The sequence below is a fragment of the Eptatretus burgeri genome, chromosome 6 (assembly GCF_056783735.1).
Source record: "Eptatretus burgeri isolate ZD-2024b chromosome 6, Ebu_testis_v1, whole genome shotgun sequence".
NCBI classification, from domain to species: Eukaryota; Metazoa; Chordata; class Myxini; order Myxiniformes; family Myxinidae; genus Eptatretus; species Eptatretus burgeri.
In genome coordinates this window covers 109,359,849-109,380,026 of record NC_140966.1, presented here as the reverse complement: position 1 = coordinate 109,380,026, position 20,178 = coordinate 109,359,849, and the positions used below count along the sequence as shown (strand labels likewise).

The 20,178-nt window shown below is 48.0% G+C and overlaps 1 protein-coding gene across 2 annotated transcripts in view; it reads right to left on the bottom strand.

Moving 5' to 3' along the window:
* Positions 1-3,279: 3,279 nt before the first annotated feature.
* The window catches only part of LOC147025583 (ubiquitin carboxyl-terminal hydrolase isozyme L3-like), a 32,313-nt gene continuing 15,414 nt past the window's right edge, over positions 3,280-20,178 (bottom strand). For both annotated transcript variants that reach the window (XM_085886702.1, XM_085886703.1), the window contains exons 6-8: positions 14,861-14,936; positions 14,690-14,748; positions 3,280-3,816 (exon numbers count right to left, since the gene is read on the bottom strand). In XM_085886702.1, the coding sequence (XP_085742828.1) occupies positions 3,733-3,816; positions 14,690-14,748; positions 14,861-14,936 (219 nt within the window). In that variant the 3' untranslated portion in view covers positions 3,280-3,732. The remainder of the gene's footprint in view (positions 3,817-14,689; positions 14,749-14,860; positions 14,937-20,178) is intronic.

Genomic DNA, 20,178 nt, shown 5'->3' with positions numbered 1-20,178 from the left:
GTGCAGTTTTGAAGGATCAGGAGTTGGGGACATTGAAGGAAGGGTAAAGGATATCATATCGGGTCAGGGGAGGAAGAAGTTGACTGTTGTACACCTCGGAGGAAACGATTATGGGAACGTTTACTCGGAGGATTTGAAAAATAGATACAGGATATTGGGTAAATGGTTGAAAGCAAAGGGTTGTGAGGAAATGTTTTCTGGGATTCTCCCAAGATGAAAAAAAATATAGAAATAATGAGCAGAACAAAAGACGTCAACCAATGGCTGGAAGAATGGTGTTGGGAGGAAGATTTTACATTCAACAAGCAGTGGGAATCATTTCAGGGACAAAGGGAGTGTTTCCGGAATGATGGCCGAATGTTAAATATAAAGGGGGCAGCAAGGTTTGAAGACTGAATTAAGGATTTTTTTAAGTCAGCGGAGCATGGGGAAGCTATTAAGGAAGGAACGGATGATGGAATCGTGATGAGTAAGGGCAGGCAGAAAAAAAATTAGACATTCCATACCAATGCCAGAAGTTTAAATAATAAGATGGAAAAGCTTGAGGCCAAAGTGGATAACGAGGAGTATGATATAGATGCAGTGAGTGAGACTGTTTCTGGAGGAGAACAACTGGAGGACATGGTTAGAAGGCTTCAAGGTGTATCAGTGTGATGGGAAGGAGAGAAAAGGAGGTGTAGTAATCTGGGTAAAGGACAGCATTTGCATCAAGAGAAAGGGGTGACATTAAGCAAGGAATAAATGTTGAGGATTCTGTATGGGTGGAGATTAGAGATTGTGAAAACAGTAAGATACTGGAAGGATGCTTTTATTGGGCTCCAGCTGTGAAGAAAGAAGAGGAAGGAGGAGTACATGAAGAATTCAAAATGACATGTGGTAAGGGAAGAGTATTGATTATGGGGGATTTTAACTTGCCAGGGATAGATTGGGTGGAGGAACAGGGAAAGGGCAGAGCAGATGAGGATTTCCTCGTTTTAGTCCAGGATTGCTTTTTAACCCAGTTTGAAGATAAGCCCAGGAGGGGGAGCGCAGTGTTAGACCTTTAAAGTAACGATCCCAATATGGTGGAGGAGGTGGATATCAGGGAGCATTGAGGAGCGAGTGACCATAACATTGTGTGTAACAATTCTGTTAAGGGTTAGAGTTCAGGATCATAGAGTAAGGCCATTACATTTCAGGAAGGCAAACTTTGAGGGTATGATGAGAAAGTTGAGTGATGCAGATTGGGAGAAGCGAACAAGAGGACAATCAGCATCAGAGAAATGGGAAACCTTAAAGGAGCAAATGTCATGTGCACAGCAAGTACATTCCAATGAGGTATAAAACTAGAAGCAGAAGGCAGCCAGGGTGGTTGAGCAGCGAGATAAGGAATGTTATAAAGGAGAAGCAGAAGGCATTTATTAAGTTTAAAATAACAGGACTGGAGTTAGATGTATATCACTCGAGTAAACAGAGGCAAGTAAAGAAAATAACTCGGTAAGCCAAAAGAGAATATTAAACATAATAGCAAAGCTTTCTTTAAGTACATCAGGGGAAAAGAACAGGTTAGGACCAGTGTGGGCCCATTGAGGAATAGCACCGGGAGAGTGGTTCATGATGAAAGTGAGATGGCAGGCTTATTAAACAGGTATTTTTCTTCAACTTTTACACAAGATGTCAGGAGAATTGCCAATAGCTGAGAGTATCTATTGAGGTGAGGAAGTGCTTTTACAGAAGATCCAGGTTGGAGTGGAGGAAGTAAAGGAACAGCTTGGTAATCTAAGAGTAGATAAGGCTCCAGGTCCAGATAATATGCACCCGAGAGTATTGATGGAGGTGGCAGAGCAGGAAAGCAAGATGTTAACAGATATTTTCAAAAGTTCACCTGAGTAAGAACCGGTACCGGAGGATTGGAGAGTCGCAAATGTGACACCATTATTTAATAAAGGACCCAGAGAAGAATTGGGAAACGATAGATCTGTTAGTTTGACTTCACTTGTGGGGAAGATGTTGGATACATTTATTAAGGACCAGAGGAATCATTTAAACAAATGCAAGCTAATTAAAGGTAGTCAGCATGGGTTTACCAAAAGTAGTTCATGTCGAACAAATCTTTTGGAGTTCCATGAAGTATTGATACTTGTATAGATTGCGCAAAAGATTGGCAGATGTAATTTAACCTGAGCAAGTGTAAGGTGTTGTGGATGGGAAAGAACAATGAAATTGAGATTACAGGATGCAAGGAGTAATTTTGGAGCGTGTCACACAGGAGAAGGCTCTGGGGGTGGTAATAGATATGGGAGGTAAGCAGGGAACACAGTGCCAGGTAGCTATAGGTAAAGCAAATAGGGTTTTAGGTTATATTCGGAGGGGGATCATTTATAAATCAAAAGAGGTGGTGTTAACATTGTACAGGAATTTATTGATGGCCACATCTGGAATATTGTGTGCAGTTCCTGAAGGACATAGATGCCATTGAGAGGGTTCAGCGTTGGGCAACGAGATTGATTCTGGGCCGAGCTCGACTCAGCTATGAGGAGCGGCTGAAGATAGGTACCTGGAAGTTATGGAGATAGAGGGGTACAGGGATGTTGATCAGACTTTTAGGTAGTTTGAGCATTTAATGGGTGACTGTGCATGTGCATGGAGTACTGTTAGTGGGGGTCTCAAGGGGTGTTGGGTGGTTATGGTGTTTTTTTTTAATCCAAGCTCATGCTCCCTCCCCAGAGGGGTGGGGGTGGGGGGGATACAAAAAAAAAAAAAACATTTTGCATTTTCTTCTTTTGATCCAGTGTTGATGAATAAGTGTGGTGCTGATGTGGTACAGGCCTGAATAACCTGCACCTGTGTTTAACTTCGTTTCCTTGTGAACAGTAAAAAGAAAAAAGACAGACAAAATGGTTCAACAATTTGTGACACCTACAAATAGCCTCACCCTCATTAAATGACCCTGCAGTTAGAAACACTGAACATCCTTCATAAGCAGAGATCATTACAAATTCCACTGATTAGCTGCAGTGTAGCTCTGCTGCCAAGACCTGGAGTAGATTATGATGGGAATATTTGGAATTTTGCCAAGGAACCCATACATAAAGGCCTACCTTGTCAAAAATTTATCCTCCAGTGAATTCTAGCAGATGAGATGGCCAGCTTACTATTCACTCTGAAAGATGGCCTAGGCATTGACAGTGACAGTTTGTTCGGTTATGGAGCTACCTCAGGAACTGAATCCAGTCAACCTCTGTGTAGGACCTCAGAGTCATCCTGTGAACCAAGGAAGTGTGATCAAGTCCACACATATCAGCTGAGAATGTGGTTTATACATCACTAAACAAGAGCCTACTCAATGCAAGGGAGATTTAACATTTATAATCAAGTTTTCATTGAATAGCTACCTTGTCACGACCAACAAAGAGCACGCTGATAGATATAGGTGTTCCCTTGCAAGGAACTTCAAGGGAGGAAGTAGCCATTGCAATAGATACCAACCTATGGTAGTCACTGCTATATTCCTTAAATGCCGAGCATCAGGAAGCGGCACGTATGTAAAGTGGATGGAAGTGCAAAACAAGAAAAGATCACATTTTCAAACCTGTTACATGAAGTGAAGTTTAACTTTTCCATACAGTTGACCAAACGTTGAAATGCATATCAAGAAGCACAAAGTGAACAGCCAACCTTCATTGAAAATCGCTGAAGCCACATTTATAACAGCCATGGGGAAGGGAGCGCGACAAACTGAGCGAGACGGCCTCAGTTCTTGCACAAAGCCACGGCAGAGAAACGGATGTCATCGGGTTGTTGAGAGATGATGTCACGACACACGTGCGACGCATCCTGGGGAGCACGTGTGGGATGTACATACATCAGTCTGTGCAGACATGATTGGGAGATTCATGATGATTCATGATGCAGACATGATTCAATCCAACTTTAAACAACACGGAGCATTTCACAAAGTCTCGTCAGGGTATGTGTGTATGTATGCATGTATATTCGAGAAGATCTGAGAACCAGGCTGGACTCTCACCAGCACCATCACAAGAGCTTTCCGTGCTACTTCAGGAATGTGATGTTACGTTAAATACATCCCCACATCCAAACATGTAAACTGCCTTTGGCATGGTTTGTACAAAGTAAAACAAAACGACAGGAATTATTACCACCACCAAAGGTGGACAGAGGTTACATTTTCATGACTGTCTGAGAGCAGGATATCTCAAAGTTATGAACGCATTCGGACAAAACTGTGGACAGGTTGGGTGTGAAAAAGGAGGAATCCATTCCATTTTGGTGAAGATTCAAATCAGCACACAATTTTTTAAGTGATTCTTCACCATTGAGAGATGGGACCAAAAACGATGTCAAGAGGAATATGTCAAAAAGTTGTAGATGAGTTATGACAAAACGAGGTGGATGAGTTGGATAGGTGGTGAGAACAAGCCGAAGAGATTTTGGTTCAGGTCCGGATTCAGATCCGACCTATCAGTGGGAAACAAAATTTAAACTTCTTCAGCATGGAAGAGGAGTGTGCTCCACCGAGTGCCGTTCTAGTTATGTATATATATCTTCTTCTTCTTCTTTCGGCTGCTCCCGTTAGGGGTCGCCACAGCGGATCATCTGTATGATCCGCATAGTGATTTGGCACATGTTTTACGCCGGATGCCCTTCCTGACGCAACCCTGGTCGCCTCTTACGACACAGGGATATGGTACACCTATTTTAACTGGGGTATACACCGGCCCAGTATACTGGTACTCATTTCACCGACCTCGGAAGGATGACAGGCTGAGTCAACCCCCTGGTGTATTAATTCAGTGGCCCAACGGGGCTTGAACTCAGGACCTCTTGGATCCCAAGCCGCTGCCCTAACCACTGCGCCAACACCAGGCTAGTTATGTATATATATACATGTATGTATGTATGTATGTATGTATGTATGTATGTATGTATATATATATATATATATATACATATATATATATATATATATATATATATATATATATATATATACATATATACATATATATATATATATATATATATATATATATATATATATATATATATATATATATATATATATATATATATATATATATATATATATATATTGTTGCGAATTCGCGCCCGCCGGCGTGCGAGCGGCCACGTAACTCGAATCGCGGCACGTCGCCCACCGGACGGACAATTCCGTCGTGACCCTCTCAGACTAACGCCGGGAACTAGTCACGGGTGGGCCTTTCGGCCTCACCACGATCGTGCCAATCGGCCCCCCGCGTGGGAAAGGGTTGTTCGCCAAATTCGACCTACCTAAGTACCCACACGGAGGGTAGACCGGGCGATCGCACCTCGCCCCAGGTAGACCCCAGACACGGGCCACTTAAGCGACCCGTTCCGTACTATCGGGATAACCGAGCGGTGCTATCGTCAACCTCGACGGTTCCGATTAATTATCGGGCGTATTTAGCCCACGACCAACCCTTTACGTGAAGTAAGATGGAGATTCAATTAAAGAAAAGACAAAGCGAAACGGGAAAAACAGTTCAACATAAGGCACATTTATTCTGCGGCACACGGATAGCACACATATACAATTACAACAATTATGCACCAAAAGCAATTGCAAAAGAAACACAACAATGCAGATCTACTACCGATTACGTGAGCACACGGAAACACTTACAGTTTTACTTTACAGACGGCGCCGACAACACATATACTCAAAAGAAAAGGGCCACCTTCGACAAGGGGGCAGACGGGCCTGTGGGCGAGAGACCGGGCGGAGCCTACCCATCTTGTGATGAGCCGCAATTATGGCGGCGGAGCCCCGACTCCGCGCTCCTCCGTGGGTTTCGTTGGCACTGCTTGGAATGGGGTGGAAACGGGGCCCCCTTTCCGCACTATCTCAGCGCGGGGGGGAAAAACAGGGGGGAATTGTTGATGCTCTGGGGAAAGAGGATAGCTGGCTTGCTTGGGTCCCGCGACGAGCGACTCCACTGCGACCTCGACCGCGCTCCCGGCTTCCCCTCTCTGCAGCTCCCCGACAGACTCTGAACCCCGACAGACTGACTCTCTTCCAGACCCGTCTTGACTGCTGCTGCCACACTCCGCCGCCGCCACACCTCTCCAACTCGCCCGAGCCCAAAACTGACTAAATTCGCCCCGCGCTCGGCGCTTTATAGTACGGCAGGAGAACCCATATGCAAATTTCCGGATCAGGATGAGCTCGGGGGCGGAGCCACGCTCGCCCATTGGACGGAGGAAAAGTGGGCGTGAACCTCCCCTGATCCTCGAATTTGCATATATCGATTCTACTCCGACGCGCCTGGAGGCGGGGCCAAATCGCCCCGCGCTTAATGATTGGACGGATCGGAAGTGGGCGTGTATCATTCCTGATCCAACTTCCCCTCGGAAAGGCCGCTCTTTGTACCCGCGGCTCAGCACGCGCCCTGTACGAGGCCAGGACAGCCTGATGCTCGGCGTTCACAAGTGGTGCGGGAATGGCCGCAGAAGGAGAGGCGAAGGTGGTGGAGGGTCTAAAGTGGAGGTCCATGGCCACGGTGACGCTTGGAATGGTGGTGATGTGATGTTTGCGAGAGCGAGTTGTGAAGGTAAAGGTCGTGGCTGTTGGCATTGTTGTTGTTGAAGCGGCATTGCGGTTGGTGGTTGTTGTATGATGGCGGTTGAGACGTGGTTGGTTCAAAATAAAGATAGAACAGAAAAACGGCTATCTTAAAGGGTCGCAGCCCGAATGAATCACATTTATTCCCTCTAAACAACGGGTTTGGGGCTAACTACACATGTACTTACAGAGATATCTCACCTACGGGATCTGAATGGTGGTTTGCGAATTTCCTCAACCACAACACTACCCCCTCCCCTTTTTACAGACTCGTCCCGAGTCGTCAAATTTTCGTGTGCCATCATGTGTAGTTCTCCCCTAGTACGTTTTACCTACGGATCCCTGAGTGCGACATTTATGGTATTCGTGTCCCCAAAATAAATAACCTGAGGGCTGAGTAACTACCTAAACAAACCCACTCACACGGACGACTTAAATAAAATTGCCGGCGCTAAGACAGACATGCCGGGGGCGCACTCATATGTACAGTACATCTTAACCTTAACTTACAAATTTTACACTAAACCATGGCCCAGGATCAATGGACTCTGCAAAAAGAAAGCAGTTAGCAGGGAGCCAGGCTGCTCGCATGCAGTCTCTGGCTCAAACAATGCAGGTGACAGGAAACGTGGCCGGCTGCTCACACGCAGTCCAAGGCCTTCCCTTTTTAAAATGAACCCAGTGAACCACAACGGTGCATGGGCTGCACAAACGCAGTCTCCATGCCAGCTCAAGTGGCACACGCAATGAACACAACGGATGGATGGATGGATGGATGGATGAATGGGTGGACGCAAACACGGTGCACGGGCCGCCACTGCAGGCCCGTGTTGTAGCTGCCAACAGGGCAGTTCTTGCAGCTTGCAAACTGTTGCCTTGATCCTGGCGCACATGGAAATGAACAGGGGGGGGGGGGCAAAGCAAAATTGAACGGGACTGGTGAACAGGGGCAGTGGGCATGGCATGGCAAAGGCAGCAGGCAAACAAAGCCGGCAGAACAGGGCCGCTGCAGGCAAACACAGCCGGCAGACGAACTGGCCGGCACAGGCCTTGCAGAAAACAGCTGCAGACGATCCGGCCGGTACAGGCCTTTCAGCACAGCAGCTGCAGACGATCCAGCCAGCACAGGCCTTGCAGCAAAACAACAGCTGCCGATAAAGTGAGCCGGCCTTTGATGAAGCCTCAGAATGGCCTCCCCAGAGTTCAGTGATCTATAACACAAAGTGGGTCCAGCGGCCCGCAACGAGAGTGAAGGGATGGATGGTGCGGAGGGATACACTTCCTAATCTACCCTATCCATTTACCTTTAAACTACCCCGGGGCTTTCAACAAGCGCCTCGCGCTTAAGCTATTGGTTCTAACAACCCAGATTCCCGTCGCCTGTGTTGGTGTAATCACAATTTTGGGCCTCGCCCCCCAATTTTCTTTCCGTGCCCTCACACGGTCTCATGGCTGGGACACGTGGCTCCCCTTGGCAGGCACTACCCTCTGCCGAATCTCCAGCTATGGCACCCCCGGGCACTACACTGCCTCCGAGCCTACCAGCTCCCTAAACACCGGGGAGTGCCCCGCATGGCACCTCCCCTGAAACACACATGTGGCAGGCTGGCTTCCCGGGCCCCTTTCCGAGGGTCACCCGTGCCCACGCGGCTAACGGCGCCCCAGGCCCCCGCACCAAGCAGACGCACCCGTGCCCACTACGCTATCCCGGCCCCCCATGGGCCCTTGGCCTACTACGGCCGACTAGCCTGGTGCCCGGGGTAGCCACTCAGCGATACTCACCTTTCGCAGCCACGCTCCCAGCCCGTCAACAGGGCTCCTGCACCCCTCCAAACGGGTTTCGAGCCTACTTCCCCACCAACAGCAAAACGACTTCCATTTTTGTTAATTTGACTAACCCAGCTAACTCACTTTACACTGACCCCGGGGGTCCCTTGGGCGGGAGTCACTCCTCCCCCCAATCACTCATCGCACCATGCATTCCCCATTCGCTCCACTCACACAGACCTGCTGGCCTCACTCACTCACCAAGCACATGCTTCCACTTCACTCACCAACTCTTCAACACACACACCACTGAACTCTGCCATCCTTCTAACTACCTCCCCGAACTAACTCGTGCTCCCACGTCGTCCCTTATACTAGTAGCACGTTCCATTTAACACTACGTAGCTAATCTACGTCCCCGCTACACACTCACAAGTCTGTCCATGTCCTCAAAATCAAAAAAAAAATCATTTCCCATCCTAAATCTGACTAAATCCCTCTACCTAATCCATTCCACGGGCCCCATGAGGACTTACCCCTGCCCCATGGAGCCGGTCTAGCTAAGCTAACCCTTCCCCCTAACTAGTTTCATCCTGTGCCCGGGGAAGGGGGTCTTCCACCCCTTGCCCAGGAATCCTGTTCACCTGAAAGCGAGGCTTGCTTTTTTTTTTTTTCTTTTCTTTCCCCCCCCCCCCCACATGCGCAGCACCAGCACAGCAACTCACAGCTCGCGCACTTTGCACCTACCCGTGACGTCATGCAGCTGCACGTGTACCTCGTCCCTCCTTGGACGGTACCATCCGGCAGGGATACCCCTCCTGTCGGATTCCAACCCCACGTGCAGCCATGACGTCACCGTGCGCATAAAAAAACCACAAGCCCCCACGTCTCAAGGGGTTCCCCACGCGAACACATGTGCTTTGCCCATTGGAGCTTAACACACACGCCCGCGTGGAGAACCCGTCCGGTCCAAATCCGTAATCCTGCCTAAACTTTGTCCATCCGCGGGATCGGAAAATCCACCGCGTGAGTTTCCGGACCGGGACTTCACTCCCGCAAGCGAGCACGTGGGGGCCTCGTGCGTTGCACAGCACGGACCTCGCGCTCGGTGCTGGGTGAACCCGGCGCGGTGCGCAAAACATCTACAGCCGCTACTCGGCTTTTGTCCCTCTGTCGCCGTCTCCATTCGACCCACGCACACCTGCGTGTCACGACACTCACACACCACTCCACACATTCACACTGGGAGACGCGGCTGCATGCTCACGCATGCCCACCGTCATCTCCCTCACATACCGCTCTCACACACGCGGGGGCACTCGCCCGCGGTGTCTCATCCACACACGGCATGCTGGGAAGCACGCCCTTCGGCACACTTGCCACCACCCCACTCACACACGGGGTCACTTCCACACACGGGGATGCACTCACACCTTGCACCACACACACCGGGACAACCACACTGGGGATTCGTGTCCCCACAAGGGTCTCTGGGGCCTCTATACCCCCCAAGCTCGGTGTGCACCCGTTCGCAGCACTCCTCCCCTTGACCTCGCAAAGCACGACCGAACCCACCTGGTCGTGACTCACCTCAAGGGGGCATACTCCCTCCCCTCGTTCCTGGAGGAGGCCATCCAGCTGCTCGCACTGGGGCTCCACCCAGTCCGCCAGCTCCCCCTCATGGTCCTCCACTACCTCCGTGTGTGTGTGTGTGTACGTCTCTAACCTTGTCATTATCATGCAGTCTCTCCTCTATTTTTTCTGTATCCCGTGTCTCTATACATTTTCTCTCCTTGTTCCTTATTTGTCTCTTCCTGGTTCCTTTTTCCTTCCCATCTGAGTCGTTCTTTCTCTCTGAGCCCCATTAGCTGTTCGTTCTCCCTCCGGAGCTGCTCAATCTCCGTTGACTCCAATCTCGCTCTCCGTTTTAGTTGTTCAATTTCGCACTCATATAGTTGTTGTTTTCTCTCCCACTGTTCCTCCTGCTCTTTGTTTTCCAATCTCATTGTTTCTATAAATTGGCTCATTTCCTTCCTGCGTTTCATTCGCTGTTCTCTCACTACTCTTCCTCGTTTCCTCTCCTGTCTTTCCTTATCCAGTTTCATAGTTTGCTTCATTTGGTTAATCTCCTTTTTGTGTTTCATTTGCTGCTGTCTCATTACTCTTCCTCGTTTCCTCTCCTGTCCTTCCTTCTCCAGTTTCATTTGGTTAATCTCCTTTTTGTGTTTCATTCGCTGTTCTTTGTCTATCTCCTCGTACTCCAGCCTCAGCTTTTCTTTCAATTGGTCAACCTCAGATTCATGTTCTTTTTGTTTTCTATTCCATTGTTCCTCTCGTTCTTCCCTCTCCAATCTTCATGTGTCCTTCAATCTCCTGATTTCTCCTTCCTGCTTCATTCCTTGCTCCTTCACTTTCTCCTCGTACTCCAACTTATTTTTTTCCTTTTGTCATTCAGTTTCAAATTCATACTCTTTCAGTTTTTTTATTCCACTGTCTCTCTTGTTCCTCCTTCTGCAATCTCATCATTTCTTTCAACTGACTGATTTCTTTCTCCTGTCTCATTCGTTCTTCCTTCATTACTCTTTCTTGTTCCTCATTCTTTAGTCTGGCCTTCGCTTCCAGCTGTTCGATCTGTACAGTGTGGTTTCTTAAAGTTTCATTCTCTGCTGTCGTTCTTTCTTCTCTCACCATCCTCAACTCGTTTTGTAATTCCGTCTCTTTGTTTTGGTGTTTCTGTAACTCAGAAGCTTTCTTTTCCAATTCCTTTCTCAATTTGCATGCTTCTTCACTCATTTCATCTCTTCTTTCCACCGCTTCCCTCCTCAATTCGTCCCATTTTTTACTGTATTCATTTAGTTTTTTTCTGCCATTCCTTTCCCATTCTTATCTCCCCTTCCAGGATTTCTCTTTTAAACTGGCTTGCCCTTACCTCTCGCTTCAGTAGTTCCAATTCCCCATCTTGTTTGCGTTTTTCCTTTTCGAGCTTTGTTTTCCTTTCTCCTTCCTCCCTCAATTCTCCCTGCAGTTCTTTGAACTGTTCTGACTTTTCCAGAAATTCCTCTGTCCTTTCCTCCAGCTGTCTCTCTCCTCTTTTTATCTTCCATTCTTGGCTTTCTCTTTCCTGATTGCCTGTTCTTATCTCTTCCTTCAATTGTTCCAACTCCCCATCGTGTTCACATTTTTTCTCTTCCAACTGTATTTCTCTCACTCTCCCCTCCAGTTCTTTGAACCGCCTTGCTTCCTCCAATAATTTTTTCCATTAATTGTTTTACTTCCAAGTCGTGCTCCTTTTGTTTCTTTTCGAGCTCGGTTTTCCATTCTTCCTCCCATTGTTTCCTTTCCTGGGAGATACCAATCTGCTGTTCCTCTATTCTTATGTTCAGTTTGCTCTTCGCATATTCCAACTGATGGGTATAAAACACTACCAAATTCTTTTTCCCCACATAGTTCGTCGACTCTATTGGCCAAGTCATGTTTTTGCCACCGAATTCGTTCCAGTAAATCGTCCAATCGCTGTGTCCCCCCCGTACACATATTTTTTCTGAAGCTCGTCTGCGTGCCGTTGCGACTCGTCCACTCCACTTTGCACCTCCTCGATATATTCTTCATAACGCTTCACCTTTTCCAAGACATCCCCCAATTGTGCCTGAAGCCTGCCAATGCTCGCATAGTCATCCTGCCACGCCTGCCATGGCACATGCCGTGACCACGTGCCTTGAACCGGTGACTGGGAGCTCACGCTCCGTGCTGCGCTGAGGTGCGATCGCGCTGCCATTGTGCGACTCCGTTTGCCGGCAAAGTTCGTGCTCAAGCCGCTCCCACTGACCACAGTTAGTGGTGGGGTTATAATTATAAAAAGAACCGACCTGGGCCATGGATCCTACATTACTACACATACCTAATACCCCCGGCTCCCGCTCACCTTGAGACGCCATCTTATTTCTCGTACAGGGTTAATTTGAATCGCTCGTAATTTGGAGGGAATCTCACCCCTGGACTCTCACCCCTGGACCTCTCTCACCCCTCTCACACCGCTCATCTCACCCCTGGACCGATTCCCGTGAATTTAGCTGGAGACAGGAGAGCCCGTTTTCCCGCTCTCCGACACCAGTGCCGCGAGGAGGGGGATGAGTTTGTGTCCCACGACCTGACACCAGTGTCGCGAATTCGCACCCGCCGGCGTGCGAGCGGCCACGTAACTCGAATCGCGGCACGTCGCCCACCGGACGGACAATTCCGTCGTGAAGCTCTTGGACTAACGCCGGGAACTAGTCACGGGTGGGCCTTTCGGCCTCACCATGATTGTGCCAATCGCCCCCCCCCCCCCGCGTGGGATAGGGTTGTTCGCCAAATTCGACCTACCTAAGTACCCACACGGAGGGTAGACCGGGCGATCGCACCTCGCCGCAGGTCGACCCCGGACACGGGCCACTTAAGCGACCCGTTCCGTACTATCGGGATAACCGAGCGGTGTTATCGTCAACCTCGACGGTTCCGATTAATTATCGGGCGTATTTAGCCCACTACCAACCCTTTACGTGAAGTAAGATGGAGATTCAATTAAAGAAAAGACGAAGCGAAACGGGAAAAACAGTTCAACATAAGGCACATTTATTCCGCAGCACACATATACAATTACAACAATTATGCACCAAAAGCAATTGCAAAACAAACACAACAATGCAGATCTACTACAGACTACGCGAGCACACGGCAACACTTACACAGTTTTACTTTACAGACGGCGCCGACAACACATATACTCAAAAGCAAAAGAAAAGGGCCACCCTCGACAAGGGGGCAGACGGGCCTGTGGGCGCGAGACCGGGCGGAGCCTACCCATCTTGTGATGAGCCGCAAATATGGCGGCGGTGCCCTGACTCCGCGGGTTTCGTTGGCACTGCTTGGAATGGGGTGGGAACGGGGCCCCCTTTCCGCACTATCTCAGCGCGGGGGTGGGGGGGAAACAGGGGGGAATTGTTGATGCTCTGGGGAAAGAGGATAGCTGGCTTGCTTGGGTCCCGCGACGAGCGACTCCACTGCGACCTCGACCGCCCTCCCGGCTTCCCCTCTCTGCAGCTCCCCGACAGACTCCGAACCCCGACAGACTGACTCTCCTCCAGACCCGTCTTGACTGCTGCTGCCACACTCCGCCGCCGCCACACCTCTCCAACTCGCCCGAGCCCAAAACTGACTAAATTCGCCCCGCGCTCGGTGCTTTATAGTACGGCAGGAGAACCCATATGTAAATTTCCGGATCAGGATGAGCTCGGGGGCAGAGCCACGCTCCCCCATTGGACGGAGGAAAAGTGGGCGTGAACCTCCCCTGATCCTCGAATTTGCATATGTCGATTCTACTCTGACGCGCCTGGAGGCGGGGCCAAATCGCCCCGCGCTTAATGATTGGACGGATCGGAAGTGAGAGTGTATCATTCCTGATCCGACTTCCCCTCGGAAAGGCCGCTCTTGTACCCGCGGCTCAGCGCGCGCCCTGTTCGAGGCCAGGACAGCCTGACGCTCGGCGTTCACAAGTGGTGCGGGAATGGCCGCAGAAGGAGAGGCGAAGGTGGTGGAGGGTCTAAAGTGGCGGTCCCTGGCCACGGTGACGCTTGGAATGGTGCTGATGCAATGTTTGCAAGAGCGAGTTGTGAAGGTAAAGGTCGTGGCTGTTGGCGTTGTTGTTGTGAAGCGGCATTGCAGTTGGTGGTTGTTGTGTGATGGCGGTTGAGACGTGGTTGGTTCAAAATTAAGATAGAACAGAAAAACGGCTATCTTAAAGGGTCGCAGCCCGAATGAATCACATTTATTCCCTCTAAACAATAGGTTTGGGGCTAACTACACATGTACTTGCAGAGATATCTCACCTACGGGACCTGAATGGTGGTTTGCGAATTTCCTCAACCACAACAATATATATATATATATATATATATATATATATGTACAGTGTTAACTCGCAAGATCCCAACAACACATAAACCAGAGCTAACGTATAGTCTGTCAACAGGCTCTCCTCTCTCCTCTCTCTCAAAATGCACATTCAAGGTACAAAACAAACTCGTGGTTAAATTTGATGTGAAAACCAACAACTTGTGATTCGGGCCACCCAGGGGTGCGATATTAAAGTTGGTCCTGCATGCTCAACATGTCACACGACTCATGGTCCTTTGGGAACCCGAGAGGATAAACACGATGTTTGCGAGGATGAAACTGCATATCATGGGGTTTGTAAACCCAGGAGTCCCCTCAACCTCCTGAACAGATGGACAATCCTATTACAGAAAAATTGAACTGCCCACTCCACCCCCTCCTCACCTTAACAAGTGTGGCTTCGCTAGTCGGTCCATGTGCCAATGGTGCACTTTTGCACCCATCTGTGGTGTGAGAAATATCAATTTAACTTCAGCACTTCCACAGCAAACAACAAAAATTATATAATATATACATATAAACAAACAGTAACCAAACGAAACCCAACCCACTTACCAAGCTCCCACAATTTCCCTCTCGCCGACACAAAAGCGATGTAATGGAGGTCAGAATCCTTTCCAACTTCAAGTGGCTGAAAGAAGTCAATGGATAACAAGAAAAAGAGCAATCAGAGATTGCAGACCCTCACCAGGACTGCTTTTGTCTGATGTTTGTGTACTGGTGTGTTACGGAATTAAGAGACGTAACTAGAAATTCCACTTTTGACTGCTGGCAGTGATGACCGCATACCAAACGTCCCGCTTTGATGAAACACTGACCCTGACCCATGACTTTTTTTATTACCGTTCATTATCTATCTACAATTCCAGCAATCTCTGTGTGTCTGTCTGTGTGACCGCTGTTTCGACAACCACTGGTCTGATCTAATTGAAACTTGCCAGATATATATATATATATATTGCTGGGGCCCTGTGGATGTGCCTTTTCAAGGTTTGATATGAATCGGACAAGTGGTTCCCAAGTTATGGCCATTTATTTTCCAAACCAATGACAGGACACAGTGCCATGACGTCACGATTGACATTACAATTTTTTTTTTTTTTTGCATGTACAGGCACGTACGGGCAGGTACAGGCCTGCGAGAGCTAAGGAACGGCCTGTGTGGTTGTTTCTGGCAGGCCGTTTGAAAGTTTTTTTTTTTGCAGCAAACAGCTAGTTCAATTTAATTTAGAATGGGATTAAATGAAATTCAAATCAAATCAAATGGAAGATGAAATAGGTAAGAGTCCTACATTGGAGTAATCAGAAGGAACCAAAACAAGCAAAAAAATCAAAGATGAAGTCATCAGGAGGAACCTGGATAGGATTCACATTTCAGCTGCTGCGACTCTACCCTCAAACCCATCCAGGTAGAGCCAAGTGAACCTTATTCGAAATTAAAAAAAAAATAACAAATCAAAAAAATTATTCTGACTGTCAGACCATGTGTCCGATCAAGTTGAAATTTAAAACGTGTATTCCCAATCAAGATGAGATCATAAACGTGAAGTTTCATGTCGATCAATTAAAGGGTTCCAGAGAAAAAAAATTTAATATTTTTTATTAAATCCAATATTGCTACCAAACCATGCGACCTATCAATTTTTCCTTAAAAACTTATACACCCATGGCTTGGGGAACATTTGTGTGAAGTTTCCCCTCAATCTGTCCAGACGTTTGGAAGAAGATTTTTTATAGGTTTTTGGGTAAATCCAATATGGCTGCCAAACCATGTGACCCATGACATATGTGTGAACCTTTTGTTCCTCATGGATCGGTGGTCAGATGTATAAAGTTTTGCCACAATCTGTTCAGCCACTTCAGAGAAGATTTTTGAAGATTTTTTTTTAACAATATGGCTGTTCAATCATGTGACCAATGAAGTCAAAAAAAATTTCTGAGGACCATTTTATCCACACAAAAATTTTCACATTGATCAGATGTAGCATTCTACAAATGCAATTATGACTTCATAATGAAGGTACCGATGACGTCATCAAATAAAAGATCGCACACACACGATCGCAGAGATCAAAGGGTGGAGGAGCTCCTTGTGAGCCAACAGCCATCCATATCTAGTGCCCAACTGTCTGCGCACAACCTCCTGCAGTTGGGTTCTTATTAGGAGATTGGTGGCAGGATTTGCACTCCAGCTACCGTAAAACCCTTCATTCCGCAAACAACACAAAAAAAAATCTGAAAACCCACTCCATGGGAGTACCTCCTGTGCAGCTTCCCTTCGCAGGGCAGCTCACCGGATGACGGGATTGGGGCAAAGCCTTCGGGACCCCCAATCTTTGATAGGAGGGAAACCATGGGGTAACGTCCCCAGGTCAGATTGCAGGAGAGTGTGTCGGAGTGGTGCTGAGGTGCCGTCCACCAGACAGCGGTCTCCTTGGGTTAACCCGATGCGGTCCCTTCGGGTGGGTGCCTGGAATATCCTATCCCTAAGAGAGGATGATCACCTGTCCGTTATCATCTGAGCTCAAGTGTTTGGACATCGGTTTTGCAGCACTCTGAGGTTCGGAGACCGGATTGCGGTGAGATCATGGCGGGTGGTTACACCTACTATTGGTCTGGTAGCTCTGATGGTTACCATGCCCAAGGAGTTTCTGTAGCTGTGCCCAAGAAGCTGACTCCAATGATAATTGAGGTAACACCGGTCAACGAGTGTATTATGAGACAAAGGATTCGTCACTCCTGAGGTGTCATTTCCCTGGTCTCTGTTTATGCTCCAACTGAGGCGAGTAATCTCACTGTGAAGGACGCATTCTGTGCCACGCTCGAGTCTGTGGTTGATCAGTGCCCCAGACGAGATACACTTCTAGTCTTGGGGGATTTCAATGCATCGACTGAAACTGAAAGGGATGGTTATGAGACGTGTGTTGGTTCCCATGGGTCAGGAACTATGAACCTGAATAGCACCAAGTTCCTTGACTTTGCAAGAAGTCATGGACTTAGGGTGGCTGGTTCATGGTTTCAGCACCCACAAGCTCATCGTTGGATTTGGTATTCCAATGCTGACAGTGTGGTAAAGGAGATTGGCCATGTCCTCGTTGATGGTCGCTGGAGGATGACCAATCAACTGCGGTCCACCTTTGCTTGTGGAAACACAGGCTGCAGTAAACCAGTTGAAATGGGGTAAAGCTCCAGGGATCTGTGGCATCCATGCTGAACTTCAAGGCTGGCGGAAATGCTGCACTCGTGTCATTGCATGCAGTTCTGTGCTCTGCTTAGAACACAGGCATCATCCCAACTGACTGGAAGAGGGGCCTTGTTGTCCCTCTATGGAAAGGGAAGGGTGATCGCCAAGACTGCAACAACTACCGAGGGGTGATGCTGCTCTCAGTGCCGGGCAAGTTCTTTGCTCGGATAATTCTTGATAGGGTTTGCCACCATCTGCTTGAGCAGTCAGGCTTTACACCAAAGGTCAACGATTGACCGTATCCTTGCTCTTCGGGTCCTCACCGAACGCAGACGAGAGTTTCGGCAGGGGCTGCTTGCAGCCGATGTTGATCTCTGTAAAGCGTTCAATTCGGTGAATCAGGATGCCCTCTGGAGGATTCTTGGTCTTCGTGGGGTGCCACCAAAACTGATCGATGTGATGTCTGAACTCTACTCTGGTACTGAGAGTGCTGAGATGTGGTGGTACCATCTCTGACATTTCCAGTTGTTACTCGAGTTCATCAGGGGTGTGCACTGGCCCCCACACTTTTCAGCACTTATATGGACTGGATTCTCGGGAGGATGTCAGAGAAATCAAGCTGCAGTGCATCGTTTGGCAATGTCAACATCTCTGACCTTGATTTGGCAGATGATGCAGTCATCTTTGTGGAGACTTTAGATATCCTTTTGGGGGCCCTCGAGGTGCTGAATGAGGAGTCTGAGCCGCAAGGATTACAAGTTTCCTGGGTCAAAACTCGGATCCAGGCTTTCAATGACATCATGGATGCCACTGTCCTGTCTGTGCCTGTTTGTGGTGAGGATGTTGAGGTCGTGGAGAGATTCACTTACCTTGGCAGTGATATTCATGTCTCTGCCGGCTGTGAGTCAGAGGTCAATAGACGTCTGGGTTGGGCCTGGGGAGTCATGGATTAACTGGATAATGGGGTGTGGGCTGTCGGTACGACGAAAGTTCGAGCCTTCAGGTCCTTGGTGCTTCCAGTCTTGCTCGATAGATGCGAGACTTGGACTATGACTAAGGATCTGACACGGACACTTAATTCCTTTGGTACCAGGTCTCTTCGGAGAATCCTTGGCTATCGCTGGTCGGACTTTGTGTCCAACGAGCGGTTGCTGAGAGAGACTCAGATGAGATTTGCTACCTGCATAGTCCGTGAGAGTCAGCTGCCACAGTATGGACATGTGGCTCGTTTTCCTGACGCTGATCCTGCTCACCAGCTTCTCTCAGCGAGGGAGTCTCGTGAGTGGAGGAGACCAATGGGCTGACCACGTGTCTCGTGGTTGCCGCAGGTTGATCAGCATCTCAAGGAGATGGGGATGGGCCAGGCATCTGCCTGGGGGATGGCCAGACGGAGGCCCCTGGAGCAGAAAGTGGACGCAGCGACGCGCTGCTCTGGCACATGCTCCCATACCTGACCTGACCTATCCCCCATGACGAGTACTTGCCCTGTGACAAGTTTCAATTTTTCCCTTCGTGTGGTTTCAGATAGAGGTCCAAAGTTTTTCCATTTTTCCAACATGGCTACCACACCACGTGACCCATAACGTCACAATTATGATTAAACCATTCTACACGAGTCGTTGAACCGATGGTGAAAATTGTCTCAACTCGATAAGCGATTGCAGAGAAAAACGCGAAATTTCTGTGCGGACAAACAAACAAATGGACCCAAACACAATACCCTCTCCTTCAGCGAGGGTATTTCAAATAAACACAGAGGCAATACCCCATGGCGTTCACGTGGTACCGACTGAACAAGATAACCAGGGAACCACTGGTAGGCATGGACGACCCACAAAATATATAGCAGAGAAGAAAGTAAATACAGATGGATTTTTTGAATTTTTTTTATGCCACAAACAAGCCTTGGTACAGTACATCAGAGGTGATGAAGGTGGTGGTCAAGTTTTATCGAAATCATGTGTAGTTTTAGAGAAGTTGAAAGTATTTGGAGACTGACGACGCACCATCCCATAAGCTCCCCGGAACTATGTTCCAGGTGAGCATTAAAAAAATATACAGTATATATATATATATATATATATATATATATATATATATATATATATATATATATATATATATATATATATATATATATTAAACAAACAAACCACCCATTGGCATTTGGCACAAGGAAAGGAAAAGAAAGGAAAGGAAGCAAAGTTACCTTTCCTTCATCCCGTGAATAAAAAGTCCAATTGTTATGTTTCTTCTTTCCATTCTCTCAATTCTCCTTGATTGCATTCTTCCTGTAACATCTTTCATCGTATCTCTGACTTTATTTTTAAAATCCCACTTTTCAATGCATGTTCGTATTCCATCAATCGTTTCCCAACCCCCCACCCCCACCCCTATCAATGCCAATTCACCTCACCTCCTTAAATCTACCTCCTAACTGCTTCCATCCTGCCCCTCATCCTACCTCCTCTTTTAGCACCTCTTCACTGTCTTCTGCTTTGCTATCAGCTCCTCCTCTGGTGTCCAAACATCTGTAGGCTCCGTTCCAACCGAACATATACATACAAACAAATATATCTCAAACATGCTCTTTCTTTCCCATCACCACACCTCCCCCTCTTCCCAATCACTCAAATATTGTACCTCCCCATGTCCGATCCCTTCTTCACCAAACCACCACAAAGTCTCA